Below are 24,253 nucleotides of genomic sequence, written 5' to 3' on the forward strand. Positions count from 1 at the left end.
CGGGGCGGTGGCGCGGCGGCCTCGTTCCGGGGCGGGCGGGCGCCGAGCGCGGCGCGGCGCGGCGCGGCGCAGGCGGGCGGGCCGGCAGGGGATGCCGCTCGGGGCGCCGCGGTCCTCGTGCCAGTGAGCGCCTCGCGCCGCCGCAGCCATGACGGTGGAGTTCGAGGAGTGTATCAAGGACTCGCCGCGCTTCAGGTGCGCCCCCGGGGCGCGGCGCGGCCCTTTGTGATCCGCGGGGCCGCGGGGTCGCCGCCCCTCGGGGCACCCGGGGCCGCCGGGGGATGGGCGCGGGCGGGGGCGCTGGTGCCACCTTTGTGCCCGGCGCCGGGGCCAGAGGCGAGAGCAAGAGGACACGTCTTGTACAAAGCCCGCAGCGCCCCGGCCCGAGAGCCCGGAACAAAAGATGCCCCTTGTGCTGCTCGCCGCGCGCGGAGGGTGCGCGCGTGGGGCGGGGCGGCCGCCGGCGCGGCCACCTCTCCGTGGGAGTGTCCGCCCCGCTTTGTGTCTGCACCTTCGTGCTGGCCACCTGCACAGGGCTGAGACCTAGCCGGGCGCTGCAGCCCGGCTGTGGCCAGGGTCGTTTGCGTGCGTGGGGCGTCTGCCCATGGAATCTGTCTTGGTCCTCGTGCCCAGAGCAGTCAAGGGGGCAGGCAGCTGGAGCCTCGGTTAGGGCCTCGGGCGGCTGCTTGGCAGGGGTGACCTAGGCACCTGGCAGGGTGGGCGCTACCAGAGCAGACTGGGTTCCAGGGACTGGTGGAGGTCTGCGCTGTGGCCGGCCCTGGGTTTGTGCTTTTAGTCCTTCCTGGGAGTGCAGGCGGGCTTATCCGTGTGAACACGTTCATGGTGCGCGCGCATCTGCTTTAACGGGGCACCTCCCGTGTGTCAGGTGCTCATGCTTGTGCTCGTGCTCGGGTGCACACGTGTGAGTTCTGCTCCTCTGCACCCTCCCTTGAGGTGCCAGACCTTGGACGTGAATGTGTGGGTGAGCTGTGCACCCCTGGACTGGCTGCTTGATGCGTGCGTCCAGACTAGTGCTGGGTGCACGCACACGTGTGCATGTGTCACCTCTGGGTGTGAGTACAGATGCATAGTGGGTGTGTGTCATAAAAGTGTGAGTTTAGGCACTAAGCATACGTTAGTTCGTTCCTGTGTGCATCTCAGCACGGGCTGCGTGTCTATACACGGTATCAGCGAGTGCACCCTTTTGCGTGTGCGTTGCGCTGCTGCGTGCATGCGTGTTTGATGGCACGTGTGCATATCTGCCACGCCTCTGCACACACGCACTTGGCCGTGCGCGAGTGTGCACGCGCGTGCGCTGGGTCTTTGGGGTGTGTTAGCCAGAGGGCCTGTGTGTGGGTGTCTGGAGGGCCTCAGCATCAGTACCCTTACCCCCGACTCCCTAGAGCCAGCCCCTTGCCCAACCGCCACACAAGGGGTCAGCAACAAAGGCCAAGAAAGGCTGGATGAGGGGTAGGGGTCGGACCAGAGAGTGGCCCCAGGCCCTGGGCAGAGTGCTGAGGGCCACCCTCTGTGTTCTCCCATCTTCTGTTCCTGACTGCTTGAGGGAGGGGTGTAAGCGACTCGGCACCCGTGATCCTGGGCCCCCAGCACGGCCCAGGCGGCGGGCGGAGGTGTAGCCAGGGCCGCAGCAGGGGGCCTGGTCCTGGCCGAAGCACCGCAGCGTCACCCTGGCCCCCGGCTGCGGAGCCTCGTGCTCCCCCTCCCGTCGCGGAGGGGCCCAGGCCCAGCTTGCCCGGTTGGATCAGGGCCGCTGGCACCCCGTTCACCTCCAGGCCTTCCCTCCCACACCAGCCTGCTCGCTGGTGGTACCCACGGTGCGGCAGTGGGTGCAGCAGCGCCTGGGCTTTGCCAGGCTTCCTTGGAGAGTGCCCAGCCGAGACCGGGCTGGGGTCCAAGGAGATCCCCCGACCTTGGGCCACAGAAGCTGCACTGGGTGGGTTTTGGTTGGGCTGAGATGTGATGGCTTTTGAGGCTTTTCTGGGGTCCCCTTGTCAGTGCCGCGGAGGATGTAACCTGGACTTCCTGGAGGCCAGCCTGGGGGCAGGGGGTTAGGGCGGGGCCAGGCAGGAGAGTGTGGTCAGCGATGGGAGCCCCAGCCCTGGGAAGGGGGACCCTGCCTACGCGCTCTTGGCCTGGGGAAGCCCCACAGCCCCAGGATGCACGTGGCTGGAGGGGTCCAGACTCTCTCAGACCGGCGGGGTGCCGCTCACCCCTTGTTTTCCGTGCCCCCTCCCCGGGGTGGGGCTTCAGGCGCTGAGTCATGGCTCTGGTGGGGGAGCTGGCCTCACCCTCTTCCCCAGCATCCAAGCTGTTGAGGAAATCCTGGAGGGAGAGCAGGAGAGGAGGCCTTGGTCCATGGGGGTGGGGAGGAGAGACCTGAGGGGCGTGGGGCCCCCGGGACGGACTGTCTGCTGAGCGCCCACCTTGTCTCCATGAGCACACTTGTCAGCCTCTGGTGCATCCCACCCTCACCAGCTCTCTAGGGACAAACCCCCCAACCCAGCCCAAGGGTGACAGCTCTCCACGCAGCTGGCCAGGGCAGTTGGGGCGGCTGAGCCTCATCCCCCTCTTCTGGGTGGGTGGTCCTTCCCTGCCCTGTGACCCTCGGAGGGGGAGGGGGAGGGGAGGCTACAGCAGCCGTCAGGGTCCTGCAGTCTCAGGCGGGGGCACCTGCAGGCCGTGGGCCACCACCGGTCCAAGCGGATGTCCCCTCTGACCCCTTCCTTCTCTGGAACTCAGACGCCCCTCAGCCCGTGGGGAAGGGATAGGGGCTGCTCAGAGAGGAGGAGGGTGGTGGGACGGTCCAAGGGTCCTGACGGGGCAGCCTGGCACTCACCCCATACCTCCTAATTGAGGGCGTCCCAAGCTGCACCCCGCGTGAGGGACTAAGTCCCTCCCCCCAGGCCTGGGAAAGCCTGGAACACGCCCCTCCTCTGCCAGCTGGGGGGCAGCGAGGGGCCAGCGACGGGCCGCTAGACCTGGACCGCCTCCTCTGCCTCGCCCTGCCCTGGCCCTGGCGGGAGCTCCTTCCCTGTTGTCCCTGGTACCCCGGAGGCCAGATGGGCCCAGCTCGCCGGCGGGGAGGGCAGGATCCTGGCCCTATTTCCCTATTTCCTGTTCCCGGAGTGTTGGGGGTTGTCACGTGCCTGATCCATCTGCCTCTCGCCTTGCCTTCCGGGATTCTCCGTCCACTGGCTTCTCTGGTGATGTCAGACGTTAACTCTTCCCTCCCCAAGGCAGCCCCATTGGCAGGCCGCGCCCGTGGGAGTGGGCTCCTCCGGGGTCTGGCCCACTGCTCCTGCCAGGCAGACGAGGCCTACCTGGTATTCTGAGCTTGGGGAGCAGGCAGGAGGTAGGGGCACGCCTCTGCAGGCATCTCTCGGGGCCGCAGAGCTGCTGAGACAGGTCTGCCCCGGGGCCTGCCAGCCCCAGGCCGGGGTGGGCTGCAGCAGAAGCTGAGGGGTGGGGGGTGGGGGTCCAGAAGGGGTTCGGGGTCAACCCTGAGACCTGGAGAGGTGCAGGGGCTGGGCCGGGGGGGGTGACCAGCGAGGCCCTGCATGTGCACCTCCACGGGACCCCAGCCGCTCCCTCTGTGCTAGGGATCTGTCTGACCACCCCCGCCCGTCCACAGACCCCAGATGGGGGCGTCACAGCCAACTGGGCCTCTATGTGCCTGGGGTGGCAGTGGGCCCTGGTGGCTCTGCGGCTCTGGAGTCACGGTCCCAGTCCTGCCCCCTCTCCCCCTCCCTCTTCCATCCCCCCTCACCGCCACCCTCCACCTCCTGGTCTGTCTGAGGGGCGTGTGGAGGCAGGTGGGCCTGCAGGAGCCAGTGGCCATCGGCAGAGTAGCCCCTTCCCACTGCTGACCCCTTTGGGGAGGTGCCTGGGAGACGAGGCCGAGCTGAGTCAGTGGGGGAGGCTCGCTGCAGGTGGGTCTCCAGCCACCCTGTCCCTGTCGCAGGGCAACTATCGACGAGGTGGAAACGGACGTGGTTGAGATCGAGGCCAAACTGGACAAGGTGAGGGGGGCCTGGGGGCACACGGAGGGCCCGGGGCTACTCTCCCTGTCCCCCACGCGGCCCTGGCCCAGCTCACCCATGGCCACCAGTGTGAGCGCGAGTATGCGTGTGCACAGCACGTGGGCCTGTCCATCACCGGCCTGTCACACCCATACCGGGGTGTACATCCCACACACACCTGTGTCTGCCGGGTCTCCTCCCGCCAAGCCAAGCAGGGTGGGGGACCTTGGCGGGGGGCGGGGGCAGCTGCCAGGGGCTGTGCCTCCGAGTGCTTGGGTTAGGGGCCAAGGGCACAGGCTTCAAAGCCAGAGGGAGGAAGGAGGGGTGGCACCCCTGAGCCCCTCGCTGGCTGGGTTCTGCTGACCCTTGTCCAGGACCACACGCCCCCCCGGCCCTGGGTTCCCTGCTCCTGGCTTCCCTCCCACCTCCCACCCTGGAGCCGAGGCCTGGGGCATGCCAAGCTGTCCCCCAGTGCCAGGTGGGCTCAGGAGGGTGGGCGGGCGGGCGGGCAGTGGCCTTCCCTTCCCGCCCGGGGCTGCTCGGGGGCAGCTGTGTCCTGGGCACTGACGGACCCGACCCTGAGCTGAATTCCGGCTGCCCTGTCTGGGTCCCTGCCCGTGTGTCCTGGCCTCTTGGTGGCGTGAGGGTTGCCCCATCCGTCGTCCTGTCCGCAGCTGGTGAAGCTGTGCAGCGGCGTGATCGAGGCTGGCAAGGCCTACGTCACCACCAACAGGCTCTTCGTGAGTGGCGTCCGCGACCTGTCCCAGCAGTGCCAGGGCGACACCGTCATCTCGGTGAGGGGGCAGCTGACCTCTGACCTCTAGTCAGGGGCAGGCGAGGGCAGACAGCCCCTCAGGGTGCCCTGTCCCTGGGAGCAGGTGGGCGTCTGCGCTGGGCTGCGGCCTGTGGGCGGGAGGTGCCGGACACTGGGGCACAGCCATCCCATCTGAGCAAGGGTCTTCCCCCACCCACCCACCCTGCCCCCAGGAATGTTTGCAGAGGTTCGGAGACAGCCTGCAGGAGATGGTCACCTACCACATGGTGAGCCCTGGCCGGGTGGGGGCGATGGGGGGGCGGGGGGGGGGGGAGGATAGGGCAGGGCCCACCCACCCGGCGGCTTCCTGATCTGTCCTCCCATCCACCCCCATCCCAGGCAGCCCCCGCCCCCACCCCTGCGGGCTCCCTGCAGGCCCCGCCCAGCCTGGAAGGCTCTGGGCTGGCTCCGCGCGCTTGAGCTGAGCTGGCAGGGGCGGGCGGTGGGGGAGGCCACGTTTCTGCTCCTGCCGGGGGTGGGGGTGGGGGTGGGGGGTGGCACATCGCCGAGACAATGCTGTGTCCCAGGTGAGGGCCAGACCGCCAGCCGGGAGGCACCTCGACCCTGCCCGGGGCTGAGGGCAGCGGGGGCTTGGGGTGGGCAAGGCCTTAGAGGGTCATCCAGGGCCACCCGGCAGGGGTCATGGGCCAGGCAACGAAAGCATCTCCCCGGCTGACCCCACAGCTACCGGATGACTCCCAACCCCGCTGCTACCCAGACTGGTCTGCGTGAGCCCCTCGAGCCCCTCGGCCCCCACTGTGGACACACAGAACAGACTGAGGCACACGTGGGTGGTCAGACCGTGGCCTGGAAACCAGAGCCCCAGACTAAACAAGGGGCCCGTCCCCTGTAGGGGAAGTTCAGAAATAAACCAGCGCCGGATGGCTTGCCGTCCTGCCCCGTGTGTCTGTCTGTCTGTTCCTGGTTAGGCCCCAGCTCTCTCTGGGGTCTGATTTTGGGTCCGGCCAATGCTGCAGGGAGGCCCCACCCTACCCCCGGGCCAGATTACTCGGGAGCTCCGGCTGCATCTCCATCCCTCTTACTGCAGGGCTGGGCATCCCCCAGGTGGCCTCCCAATGCCGGGCAGCTATGGGTGTCCCTCGGGATTCTGTGTGCGCCTGCCCTGTCTGGGCTGACGTGGGGTGGACCATAAGAGGGGGTCCATCTGGGACAGCGTTGGCTTCTAGTCTGGCTGAGAGCCAGGTGGGGGGGACGGGCAGGTGGTCACAGCTGTCGCCTCTGGCCGCCGACCCAGGCCTGGGGGCCTGTGACCCTGCGAGTCCGGCTCTGTGAGGGTGGGGCTGGACGGGCCTTTCCCTGGTTCTCACCTGAGGGGCCTGGGGCCTGGCCTCTGGGGTCATGTGGGGACAGATGCCTGACACCCATACCCTCCTTTGCCCCCAGATCCTGTTTGACCAGGCCCAGAGGTCTGTGCGGCAGCAGCTCCACAACTTCGTCAAAGAGTGAGTGGCCCCGAGGGAGGCCTGGCCTCTCCCGGCCCCGGGAGGTGTCAGGGTGACACCCACGCTGGAAGGGGGAGCAGACGCAGCTACGCTTGATCTGGGAGGGTCCAGGGGCCTTGGCAGGGGTCTCAGCTCAGTGCTGTGTGTACAGCTGGGGAACCCCCAGAGTGGAGAGTCCGGAGCGGGGTGAGGCTGGGGGTCCCCCCAGGCTGGACCAATCCTGGGAGTGAGGGGGAGGGGCCTGAGAAGGAAGAGGCAGCCAGCGGTGGCTAGGGGGTGGGGCAGCGGGGCTGGAGGCTCAGGGCACAGAGGGGCTGGAAGCAGGGAGAGCGTTCCCTAGAGGTGGGAGACCCCACGTGCACCCCTCCTCGGACCCCCTGACCTGACGCCCACCGGCCTCCAGAGACGTGCGCAAGTTCAAGGAGACTAAGAAGCAGTTCGACAGGGTCCGGGAGGACATGGAGCTGTCCCTGGCGAGGAACGCGCAGGCCCCGAGGCACCGGCCGCATGAGGCGGAGGAGGCCGCGGGTGCCCTGGTCCTCGCCCGGAAGTGCTTCCGCCACCTGGCGCTGGACTACGTGCTCCAGGTCAGCCCCTGGGTGTTCCCGTGTCCCTGCAGACAGGGAGCTGCTGTCTGGAGGGGCCCCTCTGGCTTGAGAAAACTTGAGATGCTTGGGAACAGACATGGGGGGCGGATGCCCACGCAAAGGCCCGAGGTGGGGTTGGGCTAGGGACAAGCCAGGGCTGTGGGCTGCAGGGGGTGGAGGCCTCGAAGGCCTTGCTGAGGCAGGGCTTGGAGGGACTTGAAGCAAGGGAGAGAATTTGTGGCTTTTGCCTATGGGAGGGACCCAGTGTCCTGAACTGCGACCACAAGAGGATGGATGGGCACCAGTTCAGGGAGCTGAAGATGAGCTGGAGGTCTTGGGGGACCACAGCACCCTGAATGGACAGTGTGGCAAGGTCCAGGTCGTGGTCCGACCTTGGCCCTGACACCCCTTCACCTGTTCACTCCTCCCCTGGCAGATCAACGTTCTCCAGGCCAAGAAGAAGTTTGAGATTTTGGATTCTGTGAGTGCTGGATGAGGGAGAGGGGTTGCCCTCAAGAATAGGCACGTGCCGCAGGCGTGCTGGGTGTGGGTGCAAAAGCTGGGGCCCCGGCCACTGCCCCTGGGGGCGGGGCCTCACCTGCGTGCCCCACCCCACCCCCCAGATGCTGTCCTTCATGCACGCCCAGTACAGCTTCTTCCAGCAGGGCTACAGCCTGCTGCACCAGCTGGACCCCTACATGAAGAAGCTGGCGGCTGAGGTGAGCCTGCGGGGAGGGGGCCCTGGGGCCAGCTTGTCAGGGGAGGGGGTCCACATCCCTCTCTGTGCCCTTCCCCACAGCTGGACCAGCTGGTGATCGACTCGGCAGTGGAAAAGCGGGAGATGGAGCGCAAGCACGCCGCCATCCAGCAGCGGGTGAGGCCCTGCAGCCCTGGCCGCCCCCCCGAGGGGCTCCGGGTCCACTGCCCCTCACCCCGCTCCACGCGAGGACCTGGGGGGCCCAGCGCACAGACACGTGCCCCATCCCTCCCCAGGCTGACTCTGATCTTTGAACTGCAGTCAGAGGCGGGGGTCCCCACCCTCAGGGTCTCAGCACAGTGGAACGGTCACTTAGATGCCAGCGCCAGCCCCCTCAGCCCACAGACGCTGGGGCTGCAGCTGGGACGGGGATCCTACTGCGGCCACAGCTGGCCGGGCGCGGCCGGGGGCAGAGACGGGTTGCGGGGCGGGAGCTGACAGTCCCCAGCCGTCAGGGAGGGGGCAGGGCTTCACTCACTGGCTCTCTCCCTCCTCCCACCTCTCCTGCTCTCGCCCTCAGACGCTGCTGCAGGTGAGTGGGCGCCCACCCCGGGGGGAGGGGGCCCCAGTGGGCAGGGCCTCTGCCCTTCCCGCCCCGCGGCGTTTCAGCACCAAGGACACCTCCACGGCCCCGGCGCAGCTCCCGACGCGCGGCCCGCTCCAGCGGAGGTGGCTGAGCTGGGACCGCGTCCCCTTCGTCCCCTTTGGGAGCAGCTGCAGCTGTCCCCTCCCGCCCCCACTCAGCCAGGGGAGCAGGTGGCTGGGCCTCCTCTCCCACTGCCGGACGCCCAGGACAACGCTCAGTGTCTCCCCAGCCCGCGTGAATGGAGCTCTGTCAGGCTGGTCGGGGAGCCCAGCTGGCGACATGAATGGGGGACAGCTTCCTTCCTGATCCCAGAGCCTGCTGCTCTGCCAGGCTGGGGGGTGGGGGCTGGAGCTCTCCGGGCCCCCAGCTGTGACGGGAGGCATCTGCCCCCACGGGGTTTTGGGTCAGGAAGCGGCTGTGAAGACGCCCCCCCCACCTCGCCTCTGGGGCAGCCCGAGAGGGCGGCAGTGTCCCCGCAGCCGCGGGTGGGTGCTCACTGGGGGCTGGGCTCCGACCACCCCCAGGACTTCTCCTACGATGAGCCCAAGGTGGAGTTTGACGTGGACGCTCCCAGTGGTGTGGTGATGGAGGGCTACCTCTTCAAGAGAGCCAGCAACGCCTTCAAGACATGGAACCGGTAAGGGAGGGCCCTTCCTCAGGGGGTGAGGGGCAGGCATGGGGGCCGGCCCGGCCTGACCCCTCCTGGCCCATCCCCCTGCCCAGGCGCTGGTTCTCCATCCAGAACAGCCAGCTGGTCTACCAGAAGAAGCTCAAGGTGCGCTGGGCCCAGGCAGCAACGACCGGGGCCTCCCCACCAGGCCTTGGGGTGGGCGATCGGTGGGGGGCGTCACAGGGCTGAGGGTGCTGACAGGCACCAAAGCCCGAGTGGCCAGGGACAGAGGCCACTCAAGTCTCAGGCGGTCGGCGTCTCTTGAGTAGAGCAGTGGATGGGCGGTCGGTGCGGGGCAGGGCTGGGCACTGAGTGCGAGGGCCACGGCGGTGCCGCCCGCAGGACGTGCTGACCGTGGTGGTGGATGACCTCCGGCTCTGCTCCGTGAAGCCCTGTGAGGACGTCGAGCGCAGGTTCTGCTTTGAGGTCGTGTCGCCCACCAAGTGAGGAGGCCCGGCCCAGGGCGGGCGCGGAGGGAGCCCCTGCCCGCGCGGCCTGACGGCCCTTCCCCGCAGGAGCTGCATGCTGCAGGCCGACTCGGAGAAGCTGCGGCAGGCGTGGGTTCAGGCTGTGCAAGCCAGCATCGCGTCCGCCTACCGGGAGAGCCCCGACAGCTGCTACCGTGAGGTGGGCCCTCCAGCGCCCTGCACACGCGCGCACAGCTCCCGCAGGCCGCACGCGAGCAGGCGTGTGCATCGTGTGTACGCGCACGTGAGCGTGTGTGCACACATGCGGGCGCGGGCTCGGGCCTCAGGGGCCTTGGCCTGTGCCAGCACCTGCGTCTGGGGAGGAGGAGGGGCCCCGCTGGGGAGACTGGGGCTGGAGCTCCCATGGGGCTGAGCGACCCCTCACCCTGTCTCCAGAGGCTGGACCGCACGGCGTCCCCGTCCACAAGCAGCATCGACTCTGCCACGGACTCTCGGGAACGCAGCGTCAAGGGCGAGAGCGTGCTGCAGCGCATGCAGCACGTGGCGGGGAACAGCCAGTGCGGCGACTGCGGGCGGCCGGACCCGCGCTGGGCCAGCATCAACCTGGGCGTGCTGCTCTGCATCGAGTGCTCGGGCATCCACAGGTGGGACCACGGGGTGGCCAGGTGGGGCGCGGGGGCCAAGGCGTGCCCTGACTCCCCCTCCCCCCGCCTCGCCATCCAGGAGCCTGGGCGTCCACTGTTCCAAGGTGCGGTCCCTGACCCTGGACTCGTGGGAACCGGAGCTGCTGAAGGTGTGGGGGGCTGTCACAGGCCTCTGGATGGCTGGGGGCAGCGGGTCGGGGGCGGGAGCCAGGTCTGCAAGCTTGGGGGGCGTTCAGTGAGCTGGGCTGATGCCCACACCACCCTCTCCTGCCAGCTGATGTGTGAGCTGGGAAACAGCACTGTGAACCAGATCTACGAGGCCCAGTGCGCAGGGCCAGGCAGCAGGAAGCCCACGGCCAGCAGCCCCAGGTGAGGTGGGGGGCAGCCTGGGCAGGGCCAGGGGACCCCCGGCCCACGAGTGCAGCCTCACGTCCAGTCCCGGTCCAGGCAGGACAAGGAGGCTTGGATCAAGGACAAATACGTGGAAAAGAAGTTCGTGCGGAAGCCGCCCTCGGCACCGGCCCGGGAGGCCCCACGGCGCTGGCGGGCGCAGAAGTGCCCACGCCACCACAGCTCCCCCCGTGCCCGCACCACCCGCCGCAGCAAGATCCGGATGGAGCCCGTCCCGCCCTCTGTGGCTGCTCTGTGCTCAGGTGGGAGGGTCTGGCAGGTGCGCCCCAGCTCACAGGCCTGGGCAGGGCGTGAGCCTCCAGACTCTGGATCCCAGGGAGGCCGGGGTGTGGGGGGATGGTAGGAGGGGGGGCAGGGCTCACGGGCACCCCAAGCTCTGCCCACCTCCCACCGCAGCCTGGTTCCCGCCCTGCAGGCTCCACAGAGCCCAGGTTCCGCAGGGACTCCCTCTTCTGCCCGGATGAGCTGGACTCCCTCTTCTCCTACTTCGACGCGGGGGCTGCTGCAGCCGGTCCACGCAGTAAGTCCCCTGCTGCCCACCCCCCCACACACACCCCCGCTCAGCAGGGGTAGCAGGGCAGGAGCCAGGCACGCTCGCCTGGAGGGTGGATGAGTGCGGGACAGCCTCGGCCACTCGCTCAGGGACCGGAGGGACGGGCTTTCCTTGCAGGAGGGACTGGTCTGGGGATGGGGAGAGTTTGGAGGTCAAGCAGGGCTGAGGCTGGGACAGTATCTTGAGGGGCGGGGGGTAATTTGGCCACTGGCTTGGAGGCTGGGGCCATGACCCTCAGGAGTGACGTGGGCGCGTGTGCTGTGGGCGCACAGGAATGTGCGTGTAAGGGCGTGACTGTGCACACAGGTGCACGCCTGTGAGTGCACGTGCATACGTGTGTACCTGCGTGGGCGTGTGCCCATGCACGTGTGCACGTGCCTGCTGGGGGCGGGACCAGATCCTGAGAGACAGTTGTGTGCATCTTCCCCAACCCCTGCTGGAGTTGGGGGTGCAAACGCTACAAGTCAGGGCTCACCCCGTTAACCGTCTGTCAGCACCCACTGGCCTGGGGCGCGTGGGCAGAGGCGTAGGTTGGGGCCAAGAACTGGCCAGGCTGCTGGGGTGACGGAGGTCCCCTCAGGCAGCAGAGGGCACTGTCTCACCATCCCTCAGCCTGGTTTCATCTGTGAGGGCTGCCCTTGGGTGAGCAGGGCCAAGTTCGCTCGCTGTGGCCTGGGGCTGTGTCTGGGGCTTGGCAAAGACCCCACCTCTGGGCGGTGACCGCCCAGCCCGCACTGGCCACAGCTAGGGCTGACCTGAGAGGGCGGACTTCCACCTGTGGCTGTGCTCCTGGGGGACGGGCGATCCTGGCTCTCTCAAGCTGTTACTTGATTCTCTCCCCTTTCCTCCCATCCTGGGCAGGGCTCCCCTCTCCCTCACCCCGCAGCATCCCCCGGAGGGTGGGTAGGGTGCCAGCCTTCCCGCAGGGCTGTGGGAGCAGGCAGAAGCGCTCAGGACCTCCTCTGCTTGCGGACCCTGCAGGTCTGAGCAGCGACAGCGGCTTAGGGGGCAGCTCCGACGGCAGCTCGGATGTCCTGGCCTTCGGCGTGGGCTCCGTGGTGGACCGCGTCACTGAGGAGGGTGGGTGTGCAGCTCCCCAGTCCCGTGCCACCTGTCCCCCACCGCGGGCCAGGTCAACGGCCCTGACCGCCCCCTCCTCGCAGAGGGTGCCGAGTCGGAGGAGTCCAGCGGCGAGGCAGATGGAGAGGCGGAGGCCTGGGGCCTGGCGGACGTGCGCGAGCTGCACCCCGGGCTACTGGCGCATCGAGCGGCGCGCACTAGAGACCTCCCTGCACTGGCCGCGGCTCTGGCGCAAGGAGCCGAGGTCAACTGGGCTGACGCGGAGGACGAGGGCAAGACGCCGCTGGTGCAGGCCGTGCTGGGGGTAAGTGGGCGCGGGTTTGCACCCTTCCACGGCACGCACGCGGGGCCCTTGCCCTCTGCTGAGGACCGGGCTTGGTCCTGCTGGGGCGCCCAGGGAGGCGTAGTGGGGGGGTTGGGGGGTAGGGGGTGGGGGGACAGGGGCCCTGCAAGGGACCATTTCTGTTGCTCCGCTTGGTTTGAACCCACCCCCCACCCACCCCCCAGGGTTCCTTGATCATCTGTGAATTCCTCCTGCAAAACGGAGCGGATGTGAACCAAAGAGACAGCCGGGGTCGGGCGCCCCTGCACCATGCCACGCTCCTGGGCCGCACCGGGTAAGTCGTGGGTGGGCCGCGCCCCTGCCCCCTCCTCGCCCACCCTCCCCTTCCCCACCCCCCCTTGCCCCCCGTGGACCCGAGTCGCCTGCCAGGACCTGCCCAGGGCCCGCCCCGACTTGCTCCTCCGCCCTCAGCCAGGTCTGCCTGTTCTTGAAGCGGGGGGCGGACCAGCATGCCTTGGACCACACGCAGCAGGACCCACTGAGCATTGCGGTGCAGGAGGCGAATGCAGACATCGTCACGCTGTGAGCACAGCACGGGGGCGGCGGGGGCCGGGCGGCGGGAAGCGGGCGGCGGGTGGAAGCGCCTCACGTGGCCCTCCCTCCTCCAGTCTCCGTCTGGCGCGCATGGCCGAGGAGATGCGTGAGGCCGAGGCGCCTGCTGGCCAGCCGGGGCCCCTGGCTGGCAGCAGCCCCACCGAGCTCCAGTACCGCAGGTGCATCCAGGAGTTCATCAGCCTCCACCTGGATGAGAGCTAGGGTGGCAGGGCCTTGGCGGGACCCCCACCAGCCCATTTCCTGAGAGCCCCGGAGCTCCTGGAGCCCTGCTGCCTGCTCTGCCCCCCTCGGAGCTGCCCTGACCCCCACGGCCCGGAGCAGGACCCCAGCACTGAGTCTTCTGAAGCTCCATGTCTCCCCTGGGAGGTGCTGCATCACCCCACCCAGGGACCCTGTGTCTTCGGGTGACCCCTCCCTAGGGGGCCTGGGTTGGCTCGTGTCACAAACCACTCTCAAGGCCCCACATCACCTCGTGCCCCTCTCTGCTCCCCCAGGCCCGTGTCACCTCATGCCCCTCTATCCCTGGGGCCCATGCTGCTTGGTGCCCCACTCTGCCCTCAGGGCCTGTGTCACCTTGTGCCCCCACTTTACTGCCCAAGAACACTGACCTGCTAGTAGGGGCCCTCCCACATCCCCAGAACCTCTCCACTAGGCCCTGGGGCTGGTGGCTGGCCACCAGCACGTGGCGAGGGCAGAAGGGGCCGCCCATCCAGGGAATCAACCCGCGTACCTCACTTAGCGACCCCAGCATCCAGGCTGGGCTTCTTGGGTGCTTGGGGGGCTCTGGCCTGGGGCCTTAGCCCTGGCTGGGTGCGGATGTCCCGAGGCCGTGTGGCTGGCCATGCAGGCCCTCGTGCCCCGTAGCCCCACCCATCCCCCCCTTTTCCCACAGCGGGTGGCAGGGGTGTGGCTCTTCCCACCCCTGCATCCGACATCCTTTGTCACGGACTGAGAGGTTTTCTACAATGATCTCCTTCTCACTTTGTCTCACATCTTTTCTCTGGACTCAAGGACCACTTTGACCCCCAGCTCTGCCTGCTGCTAGGGGAGGCGCCTGCAGCTCAGCCCTGCCCCCTCGCCAGCCTTCCCCCACCACCACCTCCGGCTAGACCCATGGGGCCTCGGCTCACTCCCCAGGGCCCTCTGATGCCTTCTGCATTCCCCTTCCCAGAGCCCTGGGGCACCGGCTGGGCCTCTCCCCAACTCGGGCCCTCGGCCAGGCCAAGGCCAGTTGGTTGCTCACTATGCAAAGACTGCCCAGGGAGGCCCCATGGGCAGCAAGGTGGGTGCGGACTGGGCTCCCAGCTCCCTCTCCTGCTGGCTGTGACCCCTAGAGAGCAGAATCAATGCCTTCCTCTCTCCCTGCTTGAGCTCTGCCCCCGCCTCCCGCCCCACTGCCTGCATCAGGGCCTTTGCTGCGGCCTCGGCTGGCTGGCGGGACCCGCCTCCGTTCCAGATCACAGTTAATAAACGGCCGCCTGCACCTGCCCCCTTGCCTCGCCCACCTCACTCCGCTCTGTCTTGGCTGGGGACGGGGGGGGGGGGGGGGGGGGCGGTCTCTGCGTCCCCTGCTTTCCCCAAGGGGAGGCCCTGCGTGGGACAGTACCAGTCGTGCCCCCAAAGCATGTAGTAAGGCAGAGCCCAGTGCCCCTGCTGGCGGCCTCGTGGAAGCCCGGGCTGCTTTGATTAAAACCAACTCCTGATACCCCATTCCCTGGCCCTCTGCTCTCCTCTGGGATGGACACCAACTGGCGAGGGTGCTCTGGCCCTGGCCTTGTCCCCTGGGCAAGCTCTGGCCCCACGCCCTCCCGTTCCCCAGCTCCCACCGTGTCCGTGACTGAGGGTGTGGGGGTGTGGTCTGAGGTCTTCAGCTCGCTGCGGGGGTGGGGGGAGTGGGGGGGCGCACGGCAGGACACACTACAGCCACCAGGTAGAATCATCCATTTTACTGCAAAGCGGGCCCAGGTCACTGAGTGCCCGGGCCTCGTCCTGCCCTTTCTCCCACTGGCCCTGAGCGAGGGGGGCTCTGCCCGATGCCTGCACACACCTGCACGGAGGTGTAGACAGACGTGTTGATGCTCGGAAACATGTGGATGTATGACGCTGACACCAGACAAACACACTCCCTTGGGGCGCCCCCCCTACCTCATGCACGCGTGCACACTCCTGCATACGGGAGATGCTCCGTCACGCCCTGAACGCGAGGCTCCCGAGTGGTGGGGACGCTCCCCTGCTCCCTGCCCCAGGCCTCCCCGAGACCTGTGAGGTCACTGCCCGGCAGGCAGCTGCGCTAAGAAGGCCCTGTGTGCTAGCGCCTGGCGCCTGCCCGCCCTCGGGCTCTGGTGCCGCTGCTTCTTGGGCCCCGGGTTTGGCTCGGCTGGCCGGGGGTGGGGGGGGCCTGTGGGGCGGGACTGGCCGGCCCTGGGCAGCCGGGAGAGCCCACTGCTGCCACAGCTCCCAGGGTCAGGCCACTCGCAGGCTGGTTCAGGTGTCAGGAGTTTCTGGGGCCCACACCGGGCTGACCTCCAGCCAAGACCCCTGCCGGAGCCCCTGCAACATCATGGGAGGTGGAGCTGGGCCCCCGGGCGTTCGACGTCATGCCTGCAGCTACCCGGCCACCAGCCGGCCTCTGGCTCGGAGCGGGCATCCCCGTGGCTGCCCTGGGCTTGCCCCGAGCCCCGTGGAGCTGGCGGCAGCACAGCAGCAGGGCGAGGGCCGCAGCGTCCAGCAGCAGCTCCAGCATCTCCACGACTGAGAGGACACAAGAGCCGAACCACGGGCTCCAGAGGCTGCCCGTGACTGAAAGCAGCTGTGGCACATATGGGTGTTGCGGGCGGTGAGCGGCGGCCCCGGGCGCCAGCCCTGCCCCACCCCCGCTCATCGGCCCGGTGGCTGCCGAATAGACGGGTGTCCTCGTCCACCGTGCGGTAGCTGAGCTCCTGAGAGAAGATGTTCACCTTGGCCAGGTTGCTCCTGGGGCGGGGCACAGGCGAGAGGGGCGGGGCCGTCCCTGGGGGCGCTGAAGGGCGAGGACGGCAGGGGGGCGCCAGGACATGACCTCAGCAGGAGGGGGCTGCACCCACCTGGGGCTCGGGCTCCGGGGGCCTGGCCCGCCCTGCACACACAAGGCTCACTGGCTGCGGCTCCTCCCCGGGCGCTGTGGGGCAGTGTGAGGGCAGGGCCTCGGGGACACAGGTCAGTCCGGGGAGAGCTCCCTGCCCCTGAGGCCTCACCCCGCTTCCGGGACTCACGGCTGACTTGGAGGAAGGCCAGCTGGAGGTCCCAGCGGAGAGCTTGCACGAAGACTCCCTGGGAGAGACAGACCCCGTCACATCCCTGCGAGGTGCCTCCGGGCGGACCCCACCCCGGCACTCCCCACTCCCCTGCAAGGCCGGGGGCAGCGGGAGGCGCAGGGAAGCCGGTGGGTCTCCAGGTCCTTGCAGAGGCGGCGGAAGCAGTGACCTGGGGAGGGGGTCATGGGTGAACCTGCTAGGAATGACCCAGGGGCGGTGGGGAGGTCTGCCCTTGACGGGGCAGCCTGGGACTCTGCCCCCCGCAGCCCATGCAGGCCGGCAGAGTGGGGGGCTACCCCAGGCCGGGTGCCGCACGGAGTTGCAGTGCTGGGCCCCCGTAGGCAGGGGGTAGAAGAAGCAGCCGCAGGAGCGGGTCTCGCTCCACCATCAGCGGCTGGAAGCAGGAGACCAGGCAGGCCTGGGGGAACAGCGGGGACTGGAGCTGTGGGTCCAGGACCGCCGCCCCTCTTCCGGGCCTGCCGCCCGCCCACCTTCCTCCCACTGGCCTGTCCGCCCCCCAGCTCCCACTCCTTGCCTTAGCCCCCCCACTCCCCAACCCCCTCCCTGGGCCCCTCCCCCCTCCTTCATGCCCCCCAGGCCCCGCCTCACCTGCCTGGTGCAGGAGGCGGTGTACAGCAGCTGCACCTCCACGCCCCCCGTGCTGTCTGTGCAGTGCCCACAGGGGCTCCCAAGCCGGTGCACCTTGTCCTGGGGGGAGGGGGTGTGGTTCAGTTCTGCCGCCCTGCCCTGGAGCTCCCGAGGCCCCAGGTTTGGGCACGGAGGCCAGGAGCCTTGAGGCTGGGCGGCCCACCTCTCGGAGGTGGTCTCAGTCCCTGGCCGATGCTGAAGGCCCCCGGTGCTCCAGGAAGGGCGTGTGGTCACGCGTGCGGATCACGACTTTGATGCCGGCCTCCGTGGGCAGCAGAAGAAGATGATCCTGCTGCTTCGCCCCGAGGGCCAGGCTGACCCCTGGGGGAGGCCGGGGGTGAGGCCAGGCCGGCCTGGACACCCCGCCCACACCCAGCCCAGGCTGGCACTCAGCGTGGGTGATGCCAGGGTGCTGCGCGGCCCAGACACCGTTGAAGGTGTAGCAGCTGCCGTAGCTGGGGTGGTGCGAGGTCTGGAAGTGTCTGGAACCAGGGGCCACGCTCAGACCCGCACATACCCCTGACCCATCACCCTGTTGTGTGCAGCCCCGGGGTTGCAGGGAGGGGACCACAGCTGCCTTATCTCTGGAGGGAGCCGTGGGGCCGGCAGACCACTGCATGGGGCGTGGCGGGGCGAGCAGCCACCCGCCTGCACTCACTGGGCCTGGCGGTCCTGGCCGTCGTAGCGGCAGGAGAAGACAGTGTCTGCCGCGGCTGTGGTGGCCGTCCTCGTGGGCAGCAGGCCCAGAACGTTCACGCGGTGCAAGCGGTACCACTCCCGGGCGGCCACCACGCTAGAGGAGTAAGCCTGCTGGGTGCAGTCGCCTCCGGCGCTGTTACACTGGGCGGCACGGGGTCAGCGTGGGGCTCCGACCTGCCCCGTCCCATGCAGACCTCCCAGGGCTGGGACACTCACCAGTTTGCAGCCCACTCTGTTCTGGCCCCCCAGGGGGCTCAGCCTTGGAGGTGGATCCCGCGGTCCAGCTGGAAGGTGGGCTCGGGGCCCGGGGCCTTGGCCCCTGGGGCGTCCACGCTGTCGCTGAAGTTGAACCCACACAGGGAGTAGATGTTCTGCCGGGCAAAGTTGTCCAGCGCCCGCAGGGGGCGGCGGGCTGGGTGTGGCCTGGGGGCAGGGCCAGGGTGGGGGGCAGCAGAGTCAGAGCCAGGCCCCGAGTCCCCACGACAGCCACGCACACTGCGGGGAGAGCCACGCCGGTCCCCACGGCTCTGACCTGGGTGTCACGGAGAGCAGAGCGGCCCCCATCCCCCGCCGTCCTCAGAAGCCTAGGAGGGGGTTCGGGAGCCGGGGCTGCAGAGGGAAGTCAGATCCCCGGCCTGCCTGCCCCGCCCACCGTGGACCCCGCCACCCTCTGGCTCGTTCACGGCCCCTCCCTGTCTTTGGAGTGTTGCCCTGCTCCTTTCTCGGGGGGCCTGCCCTTCTGGAAAGTCCCCTGCCACCCTCCCCTCCCCCTCCCCGGGCTGCCCAGCGCCTCAGCGTCCCTCCGGGTGGCAGTGGTCACACCAGGATTCCGCTGGCTCTCGCCCTTTAGCCCGCTCCCGGGGCTCAGGGCTGGGGAAGGCTCAGGGCTGGGGAAGGCTCAGGGCTGGGGAAGGCAAGTGGTCCACGATGGGGGCTCCCGCTGTGACAGCACGTGGGGAGGGCCCCAAGCTGGCTGCAGCCCTCACCGTGCGGGTTCATGTCGCACAGGGTGACCGACAGGAAGAGCTTGCGCTGTGCCGCGCTCCAAGTATACGGACACCGTCATGATGACCGGGTAGCGCCAGTACTGCCTGAAGAGGAGTCCGAGCTGCCAGCAGAGCACGCCCAGGGCCCGCGCGAGCCGCAGCCCCCAGGATGCAGTCTTGAGGCGGTTCTGGCTGGAGCACACAAGGCGGATGGCGCCGTGGATGGTGCCGTTGGTGCAGAAGGTGGCGACCAGCTCCCTCAACGAGGCGCGCAGCTCCACCAGCCTCTCCCCACGCTCCTCCTCGGGCGGGGGTGGTGGTGGCGATGGCGGCAGCTGGGGGCACGTTCGGGTCCCCGGCCCCCCACCAGTTGCTTGGGCCATGGCTCCAGCCTGAATCCCAGAAGCGAGCCTCAGTGGGGTCCCAGCCCACCGTCCGGTCTGACCCCACCCAGGTGTCCCCACCCGGGGCCATGCCATCGACTTCCATTCTCTGTCCCTGGGAACTCCCGGGACCGTCGCGTCCCTCAGCCTCCAGTGGCCCAGCCCGGCCTGCTGATGCCCAAGAGAGGCCCCATCAGAAGCTGGTCCATACTTGGGACCGACGCTGCGGCCCTCCCCTGTGATGACCGGCAGGGCACCAGGCGGCCTCTGCGGGTGTGTCTTGTCATGGCCAGAGCTGAGCCTGGGCGGTGGGGCAGGGACAGCAGGGGACATGGTGTTCAGGCCACGCCTGGCCTTGTTTGCAGGCAGGCTCGAGGCTGGGTGGGTCTCTGCTGCCATCTGCCAAGTGGGCCAGGGGCCTCTGGTGAGGGGCAGCCAGGTGACCTGCTCAGGGTGGGCCTAGAGCCCAGTGCTGAGGATTGACGGGACTCTGGGCCTCCACGGCCTCCACCAACCCTCAGCGGCCAGCATGGCCACTTTGACTGGGGCCGATGGAGCCAGGCAGGTCTGGCCACATCTGGGCCAAGGGTCAGGCCTGTAGACCGGTGGGCGCTGCTGGCCTGGGGTGGGGAGTTGTCCACCGAGCTGAGTCCCCAGGGATGGTCCATTCGTGGGCCTCGGGCTTCCGGAAAAGTAGGCAGCAGGCTGATGGGCCAGACGTGGTGGGGATCTGAGGGCCGCAAGGAGGTGGACCCGAGGCCTGCCTGGCCCCCATTCCCACCCGGAGGCTCCAGCGTCCCGGGACCCAGGTCCCCCAGTGTGCAGGGCCGTGGAGCCCTGACCAGGTCAGGCCTGCCGGTCCAGGACATGCACTGAGTCACTGCCCGGGCCTACTGCAGACTTCCCACAATGTCCCCATCTTGGTCTGAATCGTCAGGCCTCTCACACTTGGGGTGCAGCCCCCTGAGTTCTGGCCCCTCCAGCCAATGGGGCCTGGGCTGGCGCTTGGGGAGGGCGCTGAGCCAGAGGAAGGGCCTGGTGCATTCAGCTGGCACGTGCTGGCACCCTAGCACCAGCCAGCTGTGTGGGGCCCAGGCCTCGGGTTTGTGGAGGTGGCCTGGCCAGGGGCACATGCCAGCATGGGGTGCTGATGGCGGGTCCCACACGGGACAGAGCGCTGCCCACACGTGTGTCCCATGATCACACTGAGCCCTCACAGGGAAGGCAGGATCCTCAGCCCTGTGATACTGGCGAGGCAAAAGGGACTCCAGAAGGTTCTTTGGGACTCCGTACCGGCCGCCTCCCACCCCAGCTGGAGCAGGAGGAGGGTGGCTCTGGAGACCCAGGCACCTCCAGGGTTTCCTGAGACGGGGAGCGGGGTCCTGCCACTGGGGCGGATGCGCTGGGGTGAGTGTGGGCACTGCGGGTCCCTGACGCCTCAGCTGCGGCAGGAGCAGGGGTGCATGGCCCCTTCACGCAGCACACGCACACACACACACTTGCACGAACACACACTCCTCTCACACACAGCAAGCCCTCTGTCAGTGGGGGTGGCGTGATGAAGGTGTGGACAGGAGCCCCTGCCCTCTCACGTGGGACGTGGCCCCTCCACTTCAGGCAGGGGAGACCCGGAGAGATGGCCTGCCCCAACTGCCCCGGCCACAGGCCACCTCAGGCACCCCTGGGACCTTGAGGCTGGAGCCTCCCTGTGTGGGTGTCTCCAACCTCCCGTGCTGGGTGGCTGCGACAGTGGCGGTGCTGCTGGCGGTTCTAGCAGGTGACAAAGCAGCCGTGGCCCAACGCTGGCCAGGCAGCCTCCTATTTATAACAGGCTGGGCGTGGGACGTGGTGGTGGGGAGGGACCCGGCTGGGGGCAGTCACACCTGCTCTGGTCCTGGAAGGGGAAGCCTTTGGCTGCAGGCACTGGCGTCTTTCCCCGGTGGGAAGCTTTCCTGCCCCGGTTCCTTGCGCCAGGCTTGGGGCCCTGGCCCTGGCTGGGGTGAGGGGCCCGAGGTTTCTGGAGGGCGAGGAGGGACCCAGCTACAGCAGACCCTGCATGCCCCCTGCCCTGTCCACTCTCCTCCAGCCTGGCCTGCAAGGATGCCTGCTCGCCTCCACCTGCCAGGCCTCTGACCACAAGTGTTTGTGGCCAAGGGTCGCTGGGCAGGGGCCTTCATTCCCAGAACACAGGGGTCTGCCAGGGCTGGCTGCCCAGCCCCTGGGACAGGCGGGGACTGTGGGAAGGAGCTGGGGCCCAGGTGGGAGATGGCGCCCACAGCTCAGCCTCCCAGGAGATACTAAGACCACGCACCACCCACGAAGACAGCACCACACCCTAGGGACACACCATCTCGGTTGCTGAAACCCTCGGCCTCAGTGTGGTTGCATGAGGCCAGCCAGTGTGCTGGAGGCAGGACAGCCCCAGGGTGACAGGCCGGGGGACCCAACATGGCTCTAGGATGACCCAGAGGCCTCGTCATCCCAAGTGACCGGACCCTCAGCCTGGTCCCAGGCTTGAGGGGTCGACTCAGGCCCTCTGCCCCTCCCCACACAGGCTCTGGGTTCCTGACACCCCACCCCAAATCGGTGCTGAGGACCCGGGCTGAGATGAGGGAGGAAGCCCCCACCTCCACCAGGCCCTTCTGGTGGGGCCTTGGCTCTGAGGAGGCGTGAGGTCACCAGCCTCGTGGCTTTGGAAGGAGGCAGATGGCCACAGGAGACCTCTGGGAGAGGGAAGTCACACTTGGGGAAGAGCTGGCCCTGGACTCATCTGGGCGTGAGTGCGAATCACAGCTTTGCCAGTCATCGACTGTATGACATTGCCCAAGTTACTCAACCTCTCTGAGCCCGTTTCCTCAGGTACAAAGTGGGATTGAGTTTCCTCGAGGCTCAGAGGTGAGACCAACTGATGTCACTGGGCCAGTGTCAGAGCCCCTCCTTCCTCCTCCTGAGGCGGCCACCCCAGAGCCTGCCTTTGGGAGGGCAGAGACACAGAGACTGCGTCCAGTGGCAGTGAGGCCAGCAGCCCCCTCCTCCCTTCTGGGCCCGTGCCCTCGCCTGCCTCACCAGGCCCCTCCAGTCCCTGGAGGAGCAGTAGGTGGTGTCTGGGGCGGGACAGGGCTTCCCCAGCTCCCTTGACGGCTGTATGTTGAAAGGATTAGAGAAGGGAAAGGCGGAGGGCCCCCGTCCCCCGCCCTCTCCCCAGAAGGACGGCTGGCCCTAGCCTTCAAGTGGTGGCCTTCACCGAGGCTGGGCCTAGAGGCACCAAGGTGTCCCTTTGCAGGCCGGGGCTGCCCTGCAGACTGCGGGTGCCTGGGCTCCACCTCCACCCTCAGGGACAGCTCAGGGTTGGCCCTGGGGGAATTCCAGTGCAACAGACGTGAAGTCTGAGCTCATGGGCTCTGCACGTGTTGTGTGGGATTCCTGGGGGGCTGGGCAGGTAGGGGCATCCTCCCCGCCCTGGAGCTGGCCCATCTGGAGTCCATGTCCGCCGGAGGGTAAGGGGCCTCCTCGGTGCAACTGCAGAAACTCTCCATCCCCCAGGCATTGACCGCAGTGGCAGGCAGGGGCTCCTGCCACCACAGAGGGGGCTCCGGCTGGCTGCGGTGGGCAGAGTGCGTGACGCTGCCCGTGTGGGGCTCAGGGTCCGGCCTTGGGTCTGCCCCACACCTGCATTTGAAACACTCTGGCGCCTCAGGGTGGCCTCCCTTGTAGAACTCTCCGTGAGCTAGAAACAGCTGGGCCCACCCTGTGTGGGGATGGCAGAGCCCGGGTGGGGGGGAAGGCGGGGGAGTGAAGGGCAGGCTGAGCTATTTCCTGAGCGTGGCAGCAGGAGGTGGGGCCTGGGGACTGTCAGCCTCCCCAGGAGGAGGGCGGGCCAGCACCGGGGGACACTGGGGGCCAGAGACGTAGCAGGCTGGCTTCCCACGGGCCGACTCGCCTGGTGCTGGGCCGAGGGACGACGGGCACTCCTTCTGCTTCTGCCCTGGGTCAGGGGCCAGCCCTGCAGTGGCCGCTCAGATCCTGCCTGAGGCGCCCTGGGTGGTCCAGACTCGGGGGCGAGCATGGCCGCCCTCCCGCCCTCTGCCAGTGGCCACGGCTACACCCGTCAGGGCTTGGAGTCCACCGTCAATCGCCACGTGGTCAGTTACCCCGTTGACCGGTGGTCTATTCCGAGAGGCAGTCAGGGTCGTGGTCAGGGGTGAGAACTTGGGGTCTGAACTGCAGCTCTGCTGCACGGAGCCCTGTGCTCTGCCCAGCGACGGCCCCTCCAGATGGGTCCTGGCTGACGAGCACCACCAGCCTCACAGCCGAGCCGGCAATGGCACAGCCTGTGTGGGCACCCCCAGCCCCACTCACCAGGAAGGGTAGTGTGTCGGCCTGCCCAGCTGCCCAGCCCTCCCTTTTCCAGAACCCCACCTGTGTGCCATCCTCACGTGCCCCCCAGTGTTCCCCAAGGCAGATGTGAGGTGCACATGACACCTCCAGGCCCCGTGGTCAGGGCTGTCTTGATGCTGTCCCAGTGGCAGCACCCTCTGCTCCCCGGGGCCTTCCCTGGCCGCCCCACCGCCCTGCTCTGCCTCCCCCTCCCCCAGGGCCAGGGAGGGGGCCGTGGGAGCGGAAAGCCAGCCTCAGTGCGGCATCCACGGTGCATAATGACCCTATTGATGGGCTGGGTGGAAAATTCGGTCGGGAAACAGTGCAACACTTTTTATGAGGACAGCTCTCCCCCTGGGCAGGGGCTGGGCAGGCTTCCCACGGCGGACCCCACCTGGCACAGGTTCTGGCGGGGCTCCGGGTCCCACGCGTTACCGCAGCCACACAAGGCCACCCAGGACTCGATTCTCAGGGCCCCAGGTGGTTCGGTCACTGAGGCCCGGGGACGCAGAGTGCCTCCCGCGCTCTCCTGCTAAATGGGCACAAGAACTGGGCCCCCGAGTCCGCACTGGGCCGATCCTTTGAAAGGGGGCCGGCGGGAGGGTCGGCGTCCCAGAGAAGTCGGGCGGGGCTCACGCCGGCACCGCGGGGGTCACCCTCTAACAGAACCTGTCTTCCCGCGGAAGGCCGGGGTTCCTAAGGAGGGGAACGTGCTCGGTGGGGGGCCCCGGTCCGCTGCGGCTGCTGACTCTCCCCGGGGCCGCCAGCCGGACAGCGTTGCGGCTGAAGGATCAACCGGAGGGCCGCAGCTGTCAGACCAGACGCGCAGAAGGGCTCGGGCCCCGCCCCGCGAGGCTGCAAGCCACTGCCCATGCGCTTACTGTTTCCGCTTCCTGGGGCGGGTGGCGGCTGCGAGACGCAGGCGACGTCCGCCCG

The 24,253-nt window shown here is 68.3% G+C and overlaps 2 protein-coding genes across 2 annotated transcripts; one reads left to right on the forward strand and one right to left on the reverse strand.

The window, feature by feature from the left end:
* The first annotated feature begins 30 nt into the window (after window positions 1-30).
* ACAP3 (ArfGAP with coiled-coil, ankyrin repeat and PH domains 3) lies at window positions 31-14,419 on the forward strand. The gene is made up of 24 exons (XM_004272269.4): window positions 31-195; window positions 3,983-4,040; window positions 4,715-4,834; window positions 5,028-5,081; window positions 6,259-6,317; window positions 6,721-6,904; window positions 7,341-7,385; window positions 7,528-7,623; window positions 7,704-7,778; window positions 8,182-8,193; window positions 8,772-8,884; window positions 8,971-9,022; window positions 9,260-9,360; window positions 9,433-9,544; window positions 9,781-9,989; window positions 10,069-10,138; window positions 10,264-10,358; window positions 10,437-10,642; window positions 10,816-10,920; window positions 11,935-12,033; window positions 12,117-12,337; window positions 12,541-12,650; window positions 12,788-12,898; window positions 12,985-14,419. The coding sequence occupies exons 1-24, from the start codon at window positions 149-151 to the stop codon at window positions 13,130-13,132; spliced, it is 2,502 nt and encodes an 833-aa protein (XP_004272317.1). The 5' UTR covers window positions 31-148; the 3' UTR covers window positions 13,133-14,419.
* SCNN1D (sodium channel epithelial 1 subunit delta) lies at window positions 14,395-24,237 on the reverse strand. Its single transcript, XM_049698485.1, is given in 12 exon segments — window positions 14,395-14,456; window positions 15,455-15,766; window positions 15,843-15,989; window positions 16,165-16,240; window positions 16,296-16,393; window positions 16,521-16,602; window positions 16,604-16,642; window positions 16,834-16,932; window positions 17,036-17,554; window positions 17,557-17,712; window positions 17,788-18,022; window positions 18,558-24,237. Coding segments are annotated over 12 exon segments (2,208 nt in total). The 5' UTR covers window positions 18,941-24,237.
* Window positions 24,238-24,253: the final 16 nt, after the last annotated feature.

Source organism: Orcinus orca, chromosome 1 (assembly GCF_937001465.1).
Source record: "Orcinus orca chromosome 1, mOrcOrc1.1, whole genome shotgun sequence".
Classification (NCBI taxonomy): Eukaryota; Metazoa; Chordata; class Mammalia; order Artiodactyla; family Delphinidae; genus Orcinus; species Orcinus orca.